The 17,783-nt window shown below is 39.8% G+C and overlaps 1 protein-coding gene across 1 annotated transcript; it reads left to right on the top strand.

Moving 5' to 3' along the window:
* On the top strand, positions 1 to 17,318 carry LOC146677716 (protein diaphanous homolog 1-like). The gene is made up of 10 exons (XM_085425321.1): positions 1 to 120; positions 224 to 318; positions 698 to 799; positions 1,174 to 1,413; positions 1,810 to 1,939; positions 2,149 to 2,274; positions 2,456 to 2,619; positions 3,075 to 3,207; positions 7,196 to 7,285; positions 14,892 to 17,318. The coding sequence occupies exons 2-10, from the start codon at positions 310 to 312 to the stop codon at positions 15,077 to 15,079; spliced, it is 1,182 nt and encodes a 393-aa protein (XP_085281447.1). The 5' UTR covers positions 1 to 120; positions 224 to 309; the 3' UTR covers positions 15,080 to 17,318.
* The last annotated feature ends 465 nt before the right edge of the window (positions 17,319 to 17,783 follow it).

The following is a 17,783-nucleotide window of genomic DNA, read 5'->3' as shown; positions in this document are numbered from 1 at the left end:
TGTCTCTGTCCATATCTACAGCTAAAAAGGAGCAGGATGGTGGGGATGAAAAGAAACAGGTGCAGAAGAAGAAGGTGAAAGAGCTGAAGATTCTTGACTCAAAGTCTTCACAGAATCTCTGTAAGTCCACTATCCTGATACCACTATATTCATGACCATGCTTTTTATGTATAAAATGGGGCATAATTAAGTAAGTCATGCTTCTTGTGTTTTTCTCATGAAGCTATTTTTCTGGGATCGTTCCGTATCCCTTATGAGGAGATCAAGAATGCCATCCTGCAGGTTAATGAGAAGGTCCTCACAGAGTCCATGGTTCAGGTATTGACTGAGTGTTGTTATGCATCTGTTCATTTGTATTATAAAATAAAATATAGTTATTTGATAAAAAGGATTTTCTCTTTCCTTTATTCCTATGTGTTACCTCTCATACTAGATTTATAGGTTTAATGTGTTTGACTGTCTGTAGACTGATAAGTGGAAAAAATGAACTGGATGATGGTGTGTGCTTCATCTACACTTTTATTTCAGAGTGCCTGTTTTGTTGATTTTCAGCAAAATGACATTTTTATTTAACTTTATAAGGCTTTCAGTTACCCTGAAGTCCTATTAAGATCCTTATGACATAGTAAATAAAAATCCAACTTTTTCAAGCTTCTTCATGTGTCTTCCAGTATACATTTCTCTCATTGTCACTTAGAACCTGATCAAGCAACTGCCAGGACCAGACCAGCTGGGTGTCCTGGCAGATATGAAGGATGAATACGATGACTTGGCTGAGTCTGAACAGTTTGGAGTAGTGGTAAGGAAACTTGCATATACATGTGCAAATGAAAGCACAGGGAAAAAATAGACACTTCTCTTTGATAAGATGGTTATTGTTAAATTGTCAGCTGACTTGAAGCTGACTAACCACAAACTTGTTGTGGTGTCAGTATGAGTTGTAGAAAGTGTTGAGATGGTTCGTTTTCTAAGATGGTTTGTCAGTAAATTAGACACACAGAATGTCCTCATGCTGTTAAACAAAGGGGCTTTGTTCAACTGTAGATTTCGGTAATGGATGAACTCACTGCACTTACCCATAATTGCATGCTCTCAGACACGTGCAGACACACACACACTCACTGTAGCAACAAACAGGGAATGGTCTCGTATGCCCCTCTCTTGTTTTTCCAGATGTCCAGTGTGAAGCGGTTGATGCCACGGCTTCAGGCCATCTTGTTCAAGCTGCAGTTTGAGGAACAGCTGAACAACATCAAGCCGGATGTGGTGTCTGTGACAGCAGCTTGTGAAGAGCTTAGGAAAAGTGATACATTCGCCAGGTTGCTGCAGATCATCCTCCTTGTTGGGAATTATATGAATTCTGGCTCTCGCAATGGAGCAGCATTCGGCTTCTCCATATCATACCTGTGCAAGGTGAAGTGAAGGGGGATCATATGACACACACCCACAATAAAAACTGAATGAATCTACTGAAAATCCTGTATGTAACTGGAGAAATACTGACTTTTTTGTTGTTGTTGTTTTGTCTTGTTTGGCTCTTCTTCGGCTTCGTCATCATGGCTTCAGGTACAGGATATATACCGCTATTACTAGCATAAAGACTTGAGATAGTAAATTCTTCATCTTTAAATATTGCTACACTGAGTGTATAAACACTATACTGTACTTATAGTTGTACTTTTATCACATGTTTTAATAATAGAAACTGGGCAATAAAAGTCCAGTCAAAATGTACATTCAGGATTAGAAACTACTCACACCTATGTTGACATTGTGTCCTTTTTTAAAATACCTCTTTCTTCTAATTAGCTTCGTGACACAAAATCAGCTGATCTGAAACAGACACTGCTCCATTTCCTTGCTGACGTGTGCCAGGAGCAGTATCCTGATGTCATGAGCTTTGCAGATGAGCTCATTCATGTCGAAAAGGCCAGCAGAGGTGCGTGGGACATGTAACCCATATTATACATATTATTTTAGCAGATCTTTAAATAAAGTGTGCTTATATTGTTTCAGCAAATAGCACATCATACCTGAGATCTATTTAATGCTCTTATTCACTGTATCAGTCACTTCAAGTCAATACCAATATGACAAGCTTCATCTGTGGGTGCTTAGCAATGACAACATTTTCCTTGTCCATGGCAGTTTCTGCAGAGACAGTTCAGAAGAACCTAGAAATGATGGGCCGTCAGATCAAGAGCCTGCAGAAAGATTTGGAAACCTTTCCTCCTCCACAAAATGATAAGGACCTGTTCGCGGAGAAGATGTCGATATCCTTTCTATTCAGCTATTAAATAGAATTGCTCAGTTGGCCTCATTTAGTCAATGAGTTTTGTTTTTTTGTTTTTTAAAAAAAGAAATCAATGGAAATGTCATGTCGTGATGACAGTGCTTTTTGTGTTTTCTTGTGTTTGAATGACACTCCTGTGTACCTTAACACAATGTATTTACAGCTTTGTGAGCCATGCCCAAGAACAGTATGAGAAACTAGATCTGATGCACAAGAATATGGAAAAGCAATACAGTGATCTGGGAGACTATTTTGTCTTTGACCCGAAAAAGATCTCTGTCGAGGAATTATTTGGGGATCTCAACAACTTCAAAAACATGTTCCAGGTGTGTATGTGTAAGTCTAAACGAGTAAGGAAGTAAAAACAAGGTTGTTATGGTTTTCAGTCTTTTTTTTACCAACCTACGAAATGAATGTGTGTGTTACGAACAAAATTAAACACAAGTTCAGTTGCAAATAATGTAATGCATCAAAGGCAAATATCAAAAGGATTGACTGTACATCTGACTGTGTTGACAAAATAATGAGTCACTCCATTATATTATCTGTTTAAACATTTGGGAGGGCTCCACCTTAGATAACTTGTCTGCCAGTCATAAAGAATAATGGCCAGTACTGGTTTTGAAGTTTTGTGTACAAAACTTCATTCATCATATCCATCATACATGGGTTGCTTTATTCACTTTCACTCTTTCAATGTATGTAAGATATTCTTAAACGATTTCTGTGTTGAATTTATGTAGCTAGAACTTAATATATTTTCTACTTCTTTCCCTAACAGCAAGCAGTGAAGGAGAATCAGAAAAGAAAGGAGGCTGAAGAGAAGATCAAGAGGGCCAAGCTGGCGAGAGAGAAAGCAGAAAAGGAAAAAGAGGAGAAACTCAAGAAGAACCAGCTCCCTGACATCAACGCAGGTCACCTTTGCTGCATAATATATATTTATGTGCATGTCAATGAACTGGAGAGACACTTGCCACGTCTCTTCCTTTGCATTTCCCTCAGATTCCTGTTGGGGGCAGTCCGAGTCCACACATCTTGTGTGTGTGTGTGTGTGTGTGTGTGTGTGTGTGTGTGTGTGTGTGTGTGTAAGAGCAGCCCATTTATTGACCAAAGTTAATCTAATGTTGATGACCTGTTTTAAAGTAAACAAGAAACAATGATGCTTCACATAAACTGAGGACAGCATTGAAGTGCCTGACCTCTTTTCACTCCTCCAGTAATCATGAAATTTTCCACCCCCCAAAAGAATACAGAAATAGCTCCCAACTCTCCTTATCAGGAAAAAACATGTTTCCACTCTTCTGGTAATGCTTTTACACTTTAAAAATTGCTGGTAGCATTATTGTTCCCTTTAACAAACACATGCATTCTGACTCTCTCGTCCCTGTCTACACAGTAAGCACTCAAATCCTGCCTTGGAGACGCATATGTATACACAGACTTTTCCCCCTTCTCTCAGTCTGTGACCTACTTTCAGTGCATTCCTCCTCTCTCTGGCTCCACTTATGTTCTGCAGAGCCCCTGCTTTTTCACTGTAGAAATGTGCTATAGCCTTGGTACTCTAAAGTGTGTGTGTGTGTGTGTGTGTGTGTGTGTGTGTGTGTGTGTGTGTGTGTGTGACAAATGACTATGTCATTTTGTTGTGAATGTTTTTTGTTTTGCTTTGCCCATGTGTTGAAGAAACATTATGGTGGCCAAAATATATGTGTGTGTGTCTGCTTTTCAAACTCTTACAAAAAGTCTTTCTGGGCTTTATTCTAGTAGTGCATGTTCCAGCTGGCTTCTTTTCTCTTCTCCCCTTCTTGCTTTTATTTTACCACTGCCAGGTTTTCCCCTTTAGCTCTCCTTTTGTATGCAGTTCATTTAAAGGGCAGTTCAAGCCACCAAGACTCCATTTAGAAAATTTTGCCTCAGTGTTTAAAGTATGGAAGATATATATAATAGAAAGTAAAGTTTCATGTTCAGCCTCTCGAGACGTGCACACATGGAACATAATAGTGCCTCAAAGATTAGTGTCTCTGTGCACACATTTAGTGGACAGGGATCATTTACATACAGGTGGAATATTTGACTGTCCTGTAGCCTGGAGTCCTTCTACACCCCCTATTTGAATTTAACCACACACAAATTTGGCACACCCACCCACCTGGTCTTTGTTCTGTATTTGTTTATAACCCTCATACTGGCTGCTATACAATGGCTGTTTTCAGCAGCTGTGCTTTCACACGCTGACATGTTCCTGGTTCCCTTTTTTCTGTCTCTCACGAATCTACTTGCATACCCTTACTATCTCATGAATTCTCTGAATGTTCCTTTGACTTTCTGTCTCTGTAAACATATAATACCAGTTGTTGGTTAAACCCTGGAAGGTCAGTGTGTGTTTGCAGTTTGTGGCCTTGCCATTCCCATGTGAGTCAGACTTAGTGGAGTCTCAGTTTGCACATATTCTAAGCATGTGATGCTAGTTACTGTGTATAAATCATGTTGAGATTCTTTGGAAATCATTACATGTTGTCGTTTTTATAATTGACTCATTAAGTGCTTTGACTTGCCTTTTCTGACTCGCATAGCAAATATAAATACAGGGGTCAGTATACTAAACTGGCAGAGTATTTTGTTGCCACACCCAGTACTTGACATTCCAAGCTTTTTAGCTTTTTGCTCTAATTTTATCTGTTAAAAACAGTCTACTACTATCCCTAGGCCATCTTTGGCTATACACCAAAGCTTGCTGCTACTATTCCTTATTTCTACAGCTAGGTGTCAGTACAGTCTGTAAAAGAATACCTGAGACCATTTTTTTTTTATCTATGTGGCAAAGGGTGTTTGCATGTCTGGTTTATCCTCACATAGATGCTTGTATGGGAACTACCACTGGGAGTGCCCGTGCTCCACACAGAGAGCAAGTGAGGAAACAGTAGTGTGGGGGAGGGTAGAGGAAGGAGGATAGTAGGGCAGCAGATGCTCTGGTGGGGATTAGACTGCAGTTGTCTCTTTGAAAAGGGGGTTAGAAGAGAAAGGCGCAAGCCACAAGAGGGGATGAGACAGGATAAGCCTGAGTTGCCTGATGTCTTCACTGCAGGTGACTGTGAAAAATGGAGAGATTCATGGCACATTAGAAAAACATTAGAAAAAAGATCTCTCCACTCACTGATTTTCTTTATCATGCTGTCATCTGCACGTTTGTCATCATCAACAGCTAAATTTTTCCAATTCTATTTTCATTTGTTGATGTGTGAACATCCATTAGGGGTGCTATTGATCTACACAAGATTATATGCTGTGGTGACGGAGCTGTGTGTGTGTGTGTGTGTGTGTGTGTGTGTGTGTGTGTGTGTGTGTGTGTGGGAGAGAGATGTGAGACGTGTCAGAGCGTGCGCGCATTTATTGCAAATCGGATCGAAAGAGACATCTTTAAGAGCTCACAGTCTAATGCCATTGCCCTAATTAATCCATCTTATGTTCTTACATGCTTTAGTCAGTAACTTACTGTTTGTGTCAAGCACTAAATATGTGTGTATTCCTTCTGCTTTTTATGGTCAGTAGTATTATTGAATCTTATATTTTTTAGGCTTATTTCAATGTATGATAATTAGTTAATTGACTTTCAAGTACCATTCAGTACCAATGAAAACCAGTGTCTTGTGTTTCCCCTTTATGTCACTTATTGCTAACAAAGTAAACTTGTAAAACTGCTTTTTGATTTAATAGTGTTGCTCAATACTATTGAGAGCACAGGCCCCTAGGCCTGTAAGCTGAATCTTCATTAGTTCAGTAATGTTTTATACACAGCTAGGTCATTGTTTGGTCCTTCAGTGCCTTCAATGCAGTGTTCCAAAACACAGTTGTGTGTTTGTGTGCTTGCAAGCATGTTTTAAGCCAGCCATGTGATTGACGCAAGCGGAAATTTGCCAGATGTGTTTCCCTTGAAGAAGAAAAATCTCTGATTTTGATCCCAGTGTGCAGTTCTAGGACATGGACATTAAGGGGTGTATATGAGCCACGGTAGTCTTGGGATGTGTGTAAGAGAGACTTTCTCTGACGTAACAGGCGAGACCATAGGCCATCTGCTTCATGGCTTACTGCAGGATTAAATATTGTGCGTGTGAGCAGAGCTGTGTGCTGTGTTTGGATGTGGGGGTTGGGGAACAAACAGAGAGACAGCATAAACCTTTAACCCCCAACCCCGCTGGCCCTTCCCCAGACCCCTCTCTCTCCATTCAGGTTCAAACAAAAATAATTAAAGCCATCTGCGTGAGTGCTGAGCCATGCCACTGAATGTTGCCCACAAAATAGTCAAAGTAGTACTCTCACATGTTGCTTTGAGATTGGGCATCCTGCCTGGTTTAACCCACCTTCTTTTATTTATTGCCACCTGACACTGAAGCTCTGTTGAAAATGTAGCTGTAAACAAAAGAGACCACCCATGTAAGCTGTACCTGTAAACTTATACAGATAAAAGGTCAATTTCCAGTTTGTACCAGTTTAACTGGAAGCCACAATTATGCATTCATTCTGTTTATGTGGATTTGGTTTCAGCGGCTGTTTTTCCAATAAGTGTGGGCTTGTGTATATCTGAAGCAGTCTCCCTGAAAATGCATAGTGTAGTCCCTAGCTGTGGAAGTAGCTGAAGTAGGTCACTGCTTATCTGGGTTAATGTAGCTAATTTAACAAAATAGCCACGTGGCTGGTGAAGATCCACACTGTGTATAGTGCTATATTAGAAAAACAGAAAACTCTCTAAAAGCACCAGTGTGTGTGTCTCTCTCTCTCTCTCTCTCTCTCTCTCTCTCTCTCTCTCTCTCTCTCTCTCTCCTGTTATAATGGAGCTTCATTACGTATTAATACTGATCTATCGTTTCTTGATTTATTACTGATTATGTTTTTTGATGGTGTTTACAGAGGATGATGAAACTGGTATCATGGATGGCCTGTTGGAGGCGCTGCAGTCCGGTGCTGCTTTCAGGAGAAAGAGAGGACCACGTCAAGCAGGTACTCACACACAAGCAAAACAGTAAATCTTCACAAAATATGCATATGTTTCCACGTTTCATGCGTTACTTGCTTTACAGATTTCAGTTTACTTCCACAGATATATAAGACTCATTTATTCTATCTCACTTTCCATTCTGTCTCCAATCTTCTCTCAACACAACAACAGATTTGTTTATGTTCCTTTGCCTTTGTTCCATCTGTTGCTCTGCTCACAGGCTGAGTTGTGGTAATATTCTTTCACCATGGTTATAGGGGCAAAGCCAGTGCAATCAGAGGCTGGCACAACAATAAAAGAAGAGGGAGAGTGCCAAGGGTGGGTGTGGACAGTAGGATACTTTAGGGAGAAACAACTGCTGAGGGTGTGGTGGTGGAGTAGGAAAATATGATAAATAATGACTGTAGGAGGGGGATGAAACCAGCCCGTAGGCAGAAAGTTTGTTGACGTGAGTGGGCAATACAAAAGTTGTGGTAAGTTATTGTCGGCAAAAGTATGAGGACACAGGTGCCTTTAGCAACTTCAAGTCAAGATATGTTTTGCTCTTTGTCATTTTGAGATTAAACTCCATTTACACCAAAGGATTTATGAGCAGAGTTGGACCCACATAGTCGTTACAAAATACCAATAGTTTTACAATTTTACACTAAAAGAGAAAATGTAAAAGTTTACATTATTATAGCCTTGGTGCTCTCAATTTCATTGACTTATTAGACATTGAAGTACTTTCTCCCACTTTCCTATTTTGTTTGCCATTCTGTGGCTTGTATGGCCTAGTAAGATCATGCAAATGAAAGTGAGGCAGCAGGAATTGTTAGTATAGTAACTTTGTAACATGATTCCTGGTTGTGAGTGGGAAAGTGTCCCGCTGCCCATTAGCTAAGAAAGAGAAAACTCTAGAGAGACTGTGTGTGTGTGTGTGTGTGTGTGTGTGTGTGTGTGTGTGTGTGTGTGTGTGTGTGTGTGTGTGTGTGTGTGTGTGTGTGTGTGTGTGTGTGTGTGTGTGTGTGTGTGTGTGTGTGTGTGTGTGTGTGTGTTTTTGTTCACACGCACTCTTGTGTGGGTTCAGTTTTCGCACATAAGCAGAGTTGTGGAAGAGTTTGTGCAACCCGATCCCTTTCACAATAGAAGCCAGATGTGAAGCACTGGTCCTGAATTGCACTAAGACCCAGAAGGTAGTCCCTGCTCTTTTCTCTTCCTACTAATCTGTTGTTTTTTGTTTTTTTTTTATACAACTCTTTCAATTCTTTATTTTGGACTCAGAATTGATAATCTTTGAAAACTTTTGGGTTCTTTTTGGACCCCACTTCCATCTATAAAAACTGATGGACCTTCAGTGTATGTTAAACCAAAACATTCTTTAATTTCCTCCAGACATTTTGTTTGTGAAAAGTAGAACGGATAAACATCCTTGGGGCTGAGCTGTTCCTTGTAGAAATCCTACATTTTGTGACTGTTTTGTGACTGTTCCATGTCACCAGAGTGCTAAATTGGACTGCCAGGGAAAAAAGATCTGAAGTCAGGCAGATCCAGCCTCCCTGACTTTAAAGGAATATCTCAAGTCTTACTTACAATGAGAATAGCTTTTTCAAATAAATACAGTTATAGGTATTTGTCCCTTTTTTTCTTTTTTTTTATCTGTTGTTACTCTCTCTCTTTTCCACATTTCAGTTACCTCTCAGATGTAATTTTCAGACTAAAAGGGGGGAAAAAAGCAGAAAAACAAATAAAGTAACAAATAGCTCAGGCTCATCACCACTAAACTGGCTGAGATAGCAGTGAAAATTAAAATGAAGGGAGAAGCAGGAGCAGGGAAGAAAGAATGGGGCCCACTTGAGGACTCAGTCATCCATAATGCTGTTGGGCCACCTCACACTCCCAACAGGAAATACCTGAACATGTGTATGTGAAAGAAAGGGAGGGAAAGAGCTTTCCTCCCTGCACATACTTCTGTGGTAGGAGATTGTCGGAAAATATAAGTGGCTCGATGTATCACATCTCTGCTTAGTCCCTCCCCCCTGTCTCCTCTCTTACCCCATGGTGTCATTTCTGTTTTTGTTCTGCCAAAGTTCAGGCTTTTCCATGGAGAATGTGGAGGGTGTGAAGCAGTGCTGTTTTTTTGTTTTTTGTTTTTTGGTGGCATTCTTATCCTTGTTAGGAGTTTTTCCTGACTGGTATTCAAAGGTTTCTCCTTTCCACTATGCCCACTTTGCTTCTTAATGCCAGGAAGAGCCTTGAGTCTTTCACCTACACAGCAGGAAGTGTATGTGTATGTGTTTGCACACATGTTTGACTAGCCAGTTGAGTCATAAGTCTTAATTTAGTAAAGCTGAAGTAGGAGGCACATCCTGACTCTGGCTCAACACATCTGGCACCAGTGAAGCCACAGGCAGCCTTACAGAGCAGGGAAAAAATATTGTATGTATGTATAACCCCTTCACAGATGTTATGTATAATATCATATGTGTTTAAAAAATGTTGCACACAGGGTAAATTGAAAAAACATAAATACAAGTCAGAGTACAAGTACATTTTTTTCTGTCTCTGTTATGTAGTAACACATCACTAAGGAAACGCAGTTCTGTGAAAAGGTTATTCATAATCTTATCACAGGGAGATAATGTGAGGTAGATGCATCTAAACTGTAAAGACTCATAAAAGTGGCATCATTGAGTTTCTCAAATCCCCCATCCTTTCTTGTTTTGACATTTATTAACAAATACCAGTAGGTGGGGCACTTGGTTGCAGGTTTTGCCTCCAAGTATTTTCTTTTCCTCGCAGTTAAAGCACAAATAGTGTTATTACAGATCGGATGTTATGAAATGGGTCCAATCATTAATGCTCTTAAAAGTATTTTCTCTTGGGTTTCATTGTGACTATATTTTATAACCTAACATTAAAACCCTAAAAAGGAGTTCCTGCTGCAACACACCCTGATTTCATAATTTTGTTGAATGAGAAACGGGAACTGAGGCAGAGCAAACTTGATTAGCTTAACACTGAAAAGTGATAATCAAAACCACAATAAATAAGACAGTATACATGTATGTGTCTACTCACTTTCAGTCTAAATATGCTACTAATACTGAAGTTTTTACTGTTTGTTTATATTGTTTTATATATGCATTATATTCTTCTTGACAAATGTAGCCCTCATCTGCAGATAGACTTAAGCTTTTATAGCCTTCTTATACACACACACACACACACACACACACACACACACACACACACACACACACACACACACACACACACACACACACACACACACACACACACACACACACAGAGAGAGAGAGAACAAAGAGTTATACTTGTATAAAAATATTTAGTTGAAATACGACAGCCTCAAATGTTATTTTTGTTTACTGTTTTTGTCTGTGGAGCTGTTGATTGATTGCTATTGTGGAGACCTTCCTCCCTTCTCTCCTCTTTGTTTCCTACCCTTACAGCTGCTGCAACTGTAGACGTCACGAACTCAGTTTTAAAAGATTACTAAGGGGACGTATTGAGTGTGTTGTCACGCTCATTTTTTCACAGCGTGACTGAATGGGTAGCCACGAGGCTGTGGAAGCTATAAAACTCCTCACCTTTGACCTGCACCTCAGCTCACTTTGTCCATGTGGGAGTGTTGGCTGCGTCGAATGAGCAGACTGTATGGGGGATCCTCAGCTGTCTGCCCTCCGTCTGTCTACCCCCTTCTTCACACACACACACACACACACACACACACACACACACACACACACACACACACCCCAGATGCTCGCATGCCAACAAAGGCACACATGGATGTTTGCATACCCATACATGCACTCAAACTGGCAAATTTCATTCCAGAAGACAGACAGACTTGCATCCAGCACTATCAGTGTTTTGGTTTGAGCTTTAGATTGTTAGCTTTGCGTCTGTCTGTTACTTTGCAGAAACATAGACAGCTTGGATACATCAGGCTAATTTCGTTGTGTTCAGAGCCATTTAAGTAGAGGAATGACGTGTCTATGAACACACAAGAAACCCATCTGCTGGGTCATGACCCCTGCTAGAGCAACCAATCATAGTAGCAACTAGCTGACAAAGCACCAATCACAACAGAGAGACAGACATAAAGGGCTTAGCAACAATAGAGGCACACGCCAGCTCTGCAGACGGTCCACTCCTACTAAAACAGAAAAATACCCCTTCACAGATGTTCACAAACGCACACGCATTCATACTAGTGAGACAATTTAGAACAATGGGAGGGTGCTCATCAATATCAATGTCAAGCCATAACTAGAAAACTGGTGAGGTCACATGCTTGCTTAATACCCACTGAGGCAATAAAGGTCGACGACACCAGTATGCACCAGTTGACAGTGACCTAAAATTAAAGCTTATGCATCAATACTTAACCCACAGACACTAGTGGTGTCAGATGACGTCACTTTTCCCACAGTACTTTATTGCAGAGCAGCGCTGTGTTACACAGTGCAACCTGAGGAGGGCGATACAAGTCCCTGCTAAGTTGGAGAAACTGATGGAGGTCCAGTCTGCATCTGCAAACACACCATCATCCTATATGTGGCACCATGTTGTGTTGTGACTGTGGTTTTTCTAAAGATTCTGTAGAGTCAACAAAGGGTGTGAAGATGGCTGCTCCCTTGTAATACCGCCATATGGATTTCATACTCATTATAGTGGGGCAGTTAAATCTGTGATGAAAGATAAGGGTGAGATTTTTACCTTAACAAAAGAGCTAAGCTAGTTCTTGTTACAGTCTCCTCTCCATCTGTCCTACACTTGCCCGTCTGCAAATCCTCTCATCACTTTCCTTCCTGTTTCTCTATTTTCCCCTCATAAAGGCAGCAGTATGCACTGTACAACAAAGCATTCTTATGTTAATCAGGTAGTCATTATAAAGACTCCTGCGGTGTAATTTGTTACAGATGATCTTTCACTATACTTTTTGTGCCACTGACCAACCTCCTGTGTGCAAACACACAAATTCAATCTCACACTCATCAGTAAATAAACCCCAAAACAGTCTTTGTGTAAGTCCTGATATCTCATTTCCTGTTGTAACAACCAGCCCTCATAACAGTTACATGGATCATTTAGTCAATATCAGATCTAGTATGTTTATGCAACACACATGCTGAAAACTTCCTGTTTGTTTATAATGGCGTTTGGTGAAGAACTGTTGCATTTCTGAAAAGTATGAAGGCTCTTTGATACGTTTCAGGATCAAAAAAATGCTGCGTGTTTTCTCTCAGGCTTGAAACAGCTCCTTCCAGTGATCTATGAGATATCTAACAGCTGTTTTCACAATATTAATCTTTACACATGAAATCAGTTGTTTGCTTTTCATTTGTTGAATGTGATTGGTCAGGGAGAATTGAATATATCTTTGTGTAGTTTGGATCTGAAAGCTTTAAACAGTAAGATCTTTTCACTTTGCCTAAATATGCAAATCTGTGTCGAGATGTATCTGTTGTTTTTGCTTTATACATCTTTATTACTTTATGTGGCAGAAATATTTGCATGTTATGCCATATTGGACCATTTCATAAAGAAAAACATCCATCATGGAAATCTGGTTGAGAAAAAAAAAATCTATATAATTGTGTTGATTTTCTTTTGGCTGTGGGTAAAACCAGAGTGGCATCAGAAGTTCTTCTAAGCAGTGTTCAGTGGGAAGAAAGGGATACCCACTAAACTCATTAGGTGTGGGTTATAATTGAAAACATTTCAATATATCATGTAGATTGCCAGCCTTTATTACTTGTGTTTATGTTATATTTAAAAAATACTTTGATGTTCTTTTTAAAACTTCAGTCTGTTCATGTATTCACTTCTTACACATATTAGTTCACACATGTTAACTATGTTTAAATGTAGTTACCTTCAGAGTTTCTTCTCCATACTTCAATCAGTAGGTTTCTGTCTACATTCATATTTTCTCATCCTGCTTCCAATGTAACAACCTTCTCATCCTGACTTGTATCACCTCTTCTCACCTCCTCTTCTGTTTTCTCTCTCAAGAGGGAAGTGGAGGAGGATGAGAGAGGCAAGGAGCTAGGTCTGACAGCCTTTGAAGAGGCTTTTCTCTGTAGGCTGGAATTTTTAGGACAAGCTCAGCACAGGACACATACTCTCTCTCTCACACACACACGCACACGCGCACACACACACACAGACACAGTTTCTGGATCATTTGCATAATTTCTAATTAGTAAGTTTATAAGTGAGGGACAAAAATAGAGACGGAGGAAGTATGAAAGTACACTGAGGAGAAGATAAAGTGCACCCATGTACCGGTGTTTATGACAGGGGAGTAATCTCTCATAGGAAAGGGTGTAAGGTGATAATTTGATATACTAGCTGTCTGTGTGCTGCTCAGACCAGCTGAGACTCACAAAGAAGACAAGCCTAAATCTACAAATACTCCTTCTCCTCTTTCTCCCCAGACTCAATTGTGTCTTTGTCACAACTAGTTCTGGAGACCTGCTTGGTAACTTTGTGTGTGTTTTTTGTGGTGCTTTTTGTTCTACTCCTGTGAGAACCATACAAGTCTCGATATGTTGTATGTGCTACCATGATTAATTTGCATGTGTGTGTCTGTTGGTGTGCTGGATTAATCTGCATTTTTTTTCTCCTCGACATTCACGTGTGGATTTACTGATGTTTTTTGAGGATTGGAGTTTCTGAATAAACATCAAGCATAAAATAACAGCAAACACAATCTCCCACTGACCTATATAATTCAAAATGGCTGCTGCTGCACAGCTGTCCTCCCACACATGAGAGTGAGGAGTGCTAAAGGATAGATTGAGGGAATGAGAGAAAGCCAGGCTGCTGCTGGTGCCTGTGTGGGAGGAAAGGAAAAGACGGTAAGCAGGTAGAAGAATAAAAACGAAAGCATCCTCAGGGTACGATCTGTCACGCTTGTTCTGTTTCTCTGTCTGTCCATGTGTATCTAATCTCTTCTCTCTGCTTCCAGTATTCCTCATGTATATAAATAATATATACATAACTTCCTATTTGTGTCACTTCAAGTCCTCCCCTTGCAGCTTTTCCTCATCTGACTCAGTTCCTTCTTCTGTCTCATTTTCATTCATCCCTGTCTCTTTAATCTTCCCACAGTATGAATCATCCCGCTTTTCATGGTGTCTTACCCCTTTTTACTCTCCCCTCCTCATTTTACACACACATTCTCCATTTCTGCATTTTATCATCCCGCTTTTCCTTCCTCCATGCATTTCTACACTTTCTCCAGTTTTTTCACTGCTTAAGACCACGTTGTGCGTAATCTGACATTAGAAGTGAGTTGCTCCAAATATGACGCTAATCCACATACATGCACAGCCCCACTACTCGTGTGTGTGTGTGTGTGTGTGTGTGTGTTATTATAGGTACATACTTGTGAATGCGTTTGCATCTTAGTGGCTGGTTTGTTAACTAATTAAACCATTATATTTGAATTGCAGAATGGTTGCAGATTTCATCATAGTATTTATTTGATATGTCACCTCATGGCATGCGCTGATGTTTCTTATGGGTTTGGTATGATTAAAAATGATGTCTGACTTTGTTGCGTTGTCTTTGTTTCTTTGTTCTTGTCAGCCAACCACCGACGAGCTGGAAATGTGGTGACCAACATTCTGGCCAAAGAGCTGATGCAGGAAGATAAGCCTTCATTGGGTAAACCTTCTGCAAAAAAGTTAAAGTCAGATGATAAAGTGGAGCCAAAACTAGAAGAAGCAGAGTCATTAGAGGACTTGCTTGAGTCTGCGACTTCTCGGTCTAATTAGGTACCCAGGTAGAAGTTTGTTTTTCTTTTTTTCTTTGTTTAGTTTTGATTTTTTTTTTAACCTATACAGCCAGTCTAAAGTCAGATTTATCTTTCTTAGGCATTCCAGGGGCCAATAATCATCTGCTATTACTTTACTGAATAAAGGCCTGCTTTCTTTTCCATAAATGTCTTAAAAGGACAGTCTTTTAAAATAACATTGTTTTTTGAGACGACAGAGAGATGCAGAACTTAAGGGCGGGGCTCTCACCTCAGTTTCAACCTCTGCATGGTCTTCACCAGCCTTGAGAACTCTGACACTGTCATAAAGATTGAATTGCTTTTTCCATCACATGCACATAAGGTGTTCATGTTGTTTTTTTGTGTTTTTTTTTTTGTTTTTTTTTCTGTTTCTCTTTATTTCTACATCACTCGGTTCACCTGTCACTCAAAGGACATCTTTAGCCATTCCAAAGACTTACTCAGGAGGATCCACTTTGTTTCTTTTATCTTTCTTCCCCTTCTTTTTTTGGTTATTCCCAGATTTAGACTGAGAATGTGTGGATTTTGGCACATCCTGCATCATCTTGTCAGGATGTTCCAGCCAAGACCACTTTGCTGTTTGTTTTTTGTTGATGTTTTCTGTTTTTAAAGAGATGAAACAATTTTCTTTGTAATTATTTGTTATTCCGTATGTTACTGCTTGTAATCATTTTACTGTATTATTCAAAGTGCCAACTGATAGAAATCCAGTCTTATCATTTCACTTCTGTGTTTAATACGGTCACAGTTTGCACTGGTCCTGCCTGACACCTCATCAACAGCAGTTATCACCTGGGTTTATATTTCAGCATGTTCTTTAGCGAGAAAGGGCATAGCGCACAGGTGTCCGTGTGCTTAAAGGGAGGGATTAATTATATAAACTTGTCTGTTACCATATGTGCCCATATCATTTATATGAAACATGAACATGATTATTCACACAAAATCTAAGGCAAGATAGTCGACAGCAAAAATGTTCTTCCACAGAGTCCAACCAAAACAAATATTGCTTTTTCAGAGGGTGTTTCCATGCACACCCAGCCTGAGCAGTTCACATGCCTCTGTGTTTGTATATGAAAAAGTCTGTGTGAAGTAGCTGCCTATATTTAGTCAGTTTCCTACATGTGTGTTTGTGCTTGTACGTTTGTATGTACTGCCATCTGTAATTACTGTATGGTACCGACCATGCTGTCATAAATGTTAGGTTTCATGAACAGCGTTTTGGTCTTTCTGCTGAAGATAAAGCATACTGGAAAACTGCCCAAAAACTGCTGAGATATACGTGTGCGTGCATGCGTGCACGCTTGTTTCCCGCCCACTGAACTGCAGCAGTAGTTTTTGAATGTCTGGCTGCGTTTCTATTTGTTTTCAGCCATCAGCATACATGTTGCCATGATGTTGTGGTGTACTATTTGACAGGAATCTGGTGAGATGATGCAAGCTGCTCCATGCAATATTTATTACTATGCAAGCACATTATTGTAGCGCGCTCCCCAGACGTGATACCTAGTCAGTCTCAGGATGTACAAACCGCTGGCACACCTCGCACACTCTTGAATAAACCTGCTGGTTCAAGGTCAGTGCTTCATGGCAGTGATGACTGAGAAAAATCCTTTTAGCTCCAAAACTTCATGACATCACCAGTATCGTTATTCCATCTTCCTATAAGAATGTGCCGTCTTTGGACAAAATGATAATTAAACACAAAAGGAAATAAGATGACGCACTGGAGCGCTTCCAGTGATGGTGCATCATTTTTTTTATCAAATAACACTGAGAATAACAAATATTTTGTTGCGCCTCATCTCAAGCACAAATATGTCGTAGCTGTATTTAAATGGTTGACACTGTTGCTGTTTTAATGTCTGCAATATTTTGCCTATGACTTCAAGTGCACACCTGTAGATTGATTGTGTGTAATGCACCCTGAAAAACAAATGTTTTTGAAGTGAGGAGCAAGGGAAAACTAGAGGAGGTAAATGATGTCACTGGAATATTTTTGCAAATTTGAGTTTTTCCTTTTCTCAACAAGTCCTTTTTCTTTTTTTTTTCTTTTCTTTTTTTCTTTTTTTTTTTTTTTTTTAGATATTGTTTTCTATGTAAATTTTAAACGATTATTTTAATGTAATTTTTTCCCCAGAGATTTCTGTATGGCTATATAACAATGCACCCAGTTGTCGTTTGTTACACTGAACTATTATTAAAAATGTCTTAAGTAATTTATCGGTGCGTGTGTCCTTTTGTTTGTTTGTTTTTTGTTGTTTTTTTTCATTATGTCGTTCGTGTAATTTCCAGCTTGGTTCTATTCCTGTATGATTGCCAAAATAAACTCTCTTCGGTGCACTTTGGCCGATGCTACTTTCTCCTCCGCTCCTCCCCTCTCCTGATGTAAACACATTGGGCAGTAAAGCATCAGACAGGCACTGCACTTTGATACTGCAATTTTATTGCCAAAAAGCAGCAAAAGAATGAATAAACAGTGGAGTTAGTTATTTTTACAGACAAGTCTCAGGATTTTCCATGGCTTCAGGGTTTCCACAAAAACTTTCCAACAGTATTCTGCTAAAATTGCCAGTACACGGCAAGATCTCTATGTGCGTGTCTTAAAGATGCAGAGGACAGTTGATGTCATGTTTTGTTTTTTTGGTTTTGTTTTTTTTTTTTTTGGAGGGGGGGGGGGGGTC

This window comes from Rhamphochromis longiceps, linkage group LG2 (assembly GCF_057381845.1).
Source record: "Rhamphochromis longiceps isolate RC_006_pf linkage group LG2, R_longiceps_female_GT1.1, whole genome shotgun sequence".
Classification (NCBI taxonomy): Eukaryota; Metazoa; Chordata; class Actinopteri; order Cichliformes; family Cichlidae; genus Rhamphochromis; species Rhamphochromis longiceps.
The sequence above is the reverse complement of the archived record's forward strand: the minus strand, read 5'-3'. Positions and strand labels throughout refer to the sequence as shown.

What these genes read in the sequence shown, in the direction of transcription:
- LOC146677716 (XM_085425321.1), top strand. An exon ending in CTGAACAGTTTGGAGTAGTG is followed by an intron (nt 800 to 1,173) that starts GTAAGGAAACTT and finishes TTGTTTTTCCAG; the next exon opens with ATGTCCAGTGTGAAGCGGTT. An exon ending in TGTCGAAAAGGCCAGCAGAG is followed by an intron (nt 1,940 to 2,148) that starts GTGCGTGGGACA and finishes TGTCCATGGCAG; the next exon opens with TTTCTGCAGAGACAGTTCAG.